Source organism: Rhinopithecus bieti, unplaced genomic scaffold (assembly GCF_001698545.2).
Source record: "Rhinopithecus bieti isolate Rb0 unplaced genomic scaffold, ASM169854v2 scaffold_34943, whole genome shotgun sequence".
Taxonomy (NCBI): domain Eukaryota; kingdom Metazoa; phylum Chordata; class Mammalia; order Primates; family Cercopithecidae; genus Rhinopithecus; species Rhinopithecus bieti.
Window position 1 is genome coordinate 702196 of NW_016815584.1, and position 1846 is coordinate 704041.

A 1846-nucleotide genomic window follows, 5' to 3' on the forward strand; every position below is an offset into this window, starting at 1 on the left:
AAAAAAAAAAAAAAAAAAAAGTTTTTAAAACATAGTTGCTGGCCAGGCGCGGTGGCTCAAGCCTGTAATCCCAGCACTTTGGGAGGCCGAGGCAGGCGGATCACAAGGTCAGGAGATCGAGACCATCCTGGCTAACATGGTGAAACCCCGTCTCTACTGAAAAATACAAAAAACTAGCTGGGCGAGGTGGCGGGCGCCTTTAGTGCCAGCTACTCGGGAGGCTGAGGCAGGAGAATGGCGTGAACCTGGGAGGTAGAGCTTGCAGTGAGCTGAGATCTGGCCACTGCACTCCAGCCCGGGCCACAGAGCAAGACTCCATCTCAAAAAAAAAACAAAAAAAAAAACAAAAAAAAACATAGTTGCTGATTTTGCACCACTTAAAAAAAAAAAGTCAGCTTTACCTCTACATTTGTTTTTCTCTAGGCAAGCTTTGTTGCTTCTGAAAATAGGACAGATATTTCTTTGGATGACCCCAACTTTTGGCAGAAGTGGGCCAAAAAGGCTGACCTAGACATGGATCTGCTCAACAGCAAGGTGAGTTTCTTCTTCTTTTAGGGAGGAAGTATTGCAGAAGACTACACTTCTTTCAGGAGTGTTTACAGCTACTCTTGATTATTTGATGCTAATTGTTGTTTATGATAGTATATTGTATACAAGGGCTGTTGTGGATACTTTCTACCTAGGAGGCCCCAGAAAAGTAGTTGCTTTCTGAATAATTTTGCTTTCTGTAGATTATTTTACATGTCATTTTAAAAAATCTCTGAGTATCTACACATGTTACATCCAAGGTTATTGTAGTCCACAATTGTCTTATTCTTTTCCCATGAGCAAATCAGGAAGAGAATTACTTCTCCTTCTGTTCTCTTCATAGAATAATTTGGTAATTGACACACCTAGAGTACGAAAACAGACGCGCCACTTCAGCACTCTGAAAGATGATGACCTGGTAGAATTCTCTGATTTGGAAAGTGAGGATGACGAGCGGCCTCGCTCCCGCAGACATGACCGTCATCATGCCTATGGGCGCACTGACTGCTTTCGGGTGGAAAAGCATCTCCTGGTATATGGGTAAGACCCCAACTTACCATTAGAGGCAGTGCATACTGCATCTCCATCCTGATACTCTCTGTTTGCCTTTCAAATTGGGGGCTCTGATTAGTGAAGGGATCATGTGAAAAAATACTTGCCTTGGAGGGAGTTTTTTCTGTTCATTCTGTTACGTTTTTAAAGATCTTTGTTTCATACCTTTTCAGAGACATGATTCTGAGGGTGAGGGAACTATCATTTCTCAGAAAAATGTTAATGTAGTTTTATGTTTTTTAGTTGGGGACGATGGCGAGATATTTTATCTCATGGACGCTTCAAGCGGCGTATGACTGAACGAGATGTGGAGACCATTTGTCGGGCCATTCTTGTGTACTGTCTTCTACACTACCGTGGGGATGAAAATATTAAAGGCTTCATCTGGGACTTGATTAGCCCAGCCGAAAATGGCAAGACAAAAGAATTGCAGAATCATTCAGGTAATTATCAACTCTTTACTTTATGTTTTTCTATAGGTTAATCTAATCCTTTTCAGGTCCAAGGGTTTTTCTCAATCCAAGTCTTTGATGTCTCCCCTTTCCCAGGTCTATCTATCCCTGTGCCTCGTGGACGCAAAGGAAAAAAAGTAAAGTCACAAAGCACTTTTGATATCCATAAAGCAGATTGGATCCGGAAATATAACCCTGATACTTTGTTCCAAGATGAAAGTTATAAGAAGCACTTGAAACATCAGTGTAACAAGTAAGCATAGAATTTAGCAGACATTTTCCACCTCAAACTTTCTTTTTTTTTTTTTTTTTTT

General features: G+C 41.1%; 1 protein-coding gene across 1 annotated transcript in view; it reads left to right on the forward strand.

Moving 5' to 3' along the window:
* The window catches only part of CHD8 (chromodomain helicase DNA binding protein 8), a 53189-nt gene that overhangs the window by 36241 nt on the left and 15102 nt on the right, over window positions 1-1846 (forward strand). The window contains exons 21-24 of the mRNA XM_017853418.1: window positions 424-534; window positions 872-1068; window positions 1324-1523; window positions 1629-1785. Coding sequence (XP_017708907.1) covers window positions 424-534; window positions 872-1068; window positions 1324-1523; window positions 1629-1785 — 665 coding nt within the window. The remainder of the gene's footprint in view (window positions 1-423; window positions 535-871; window positions 1069-1323; window positions 1524-1628; window positions 1786-1846) is intronic.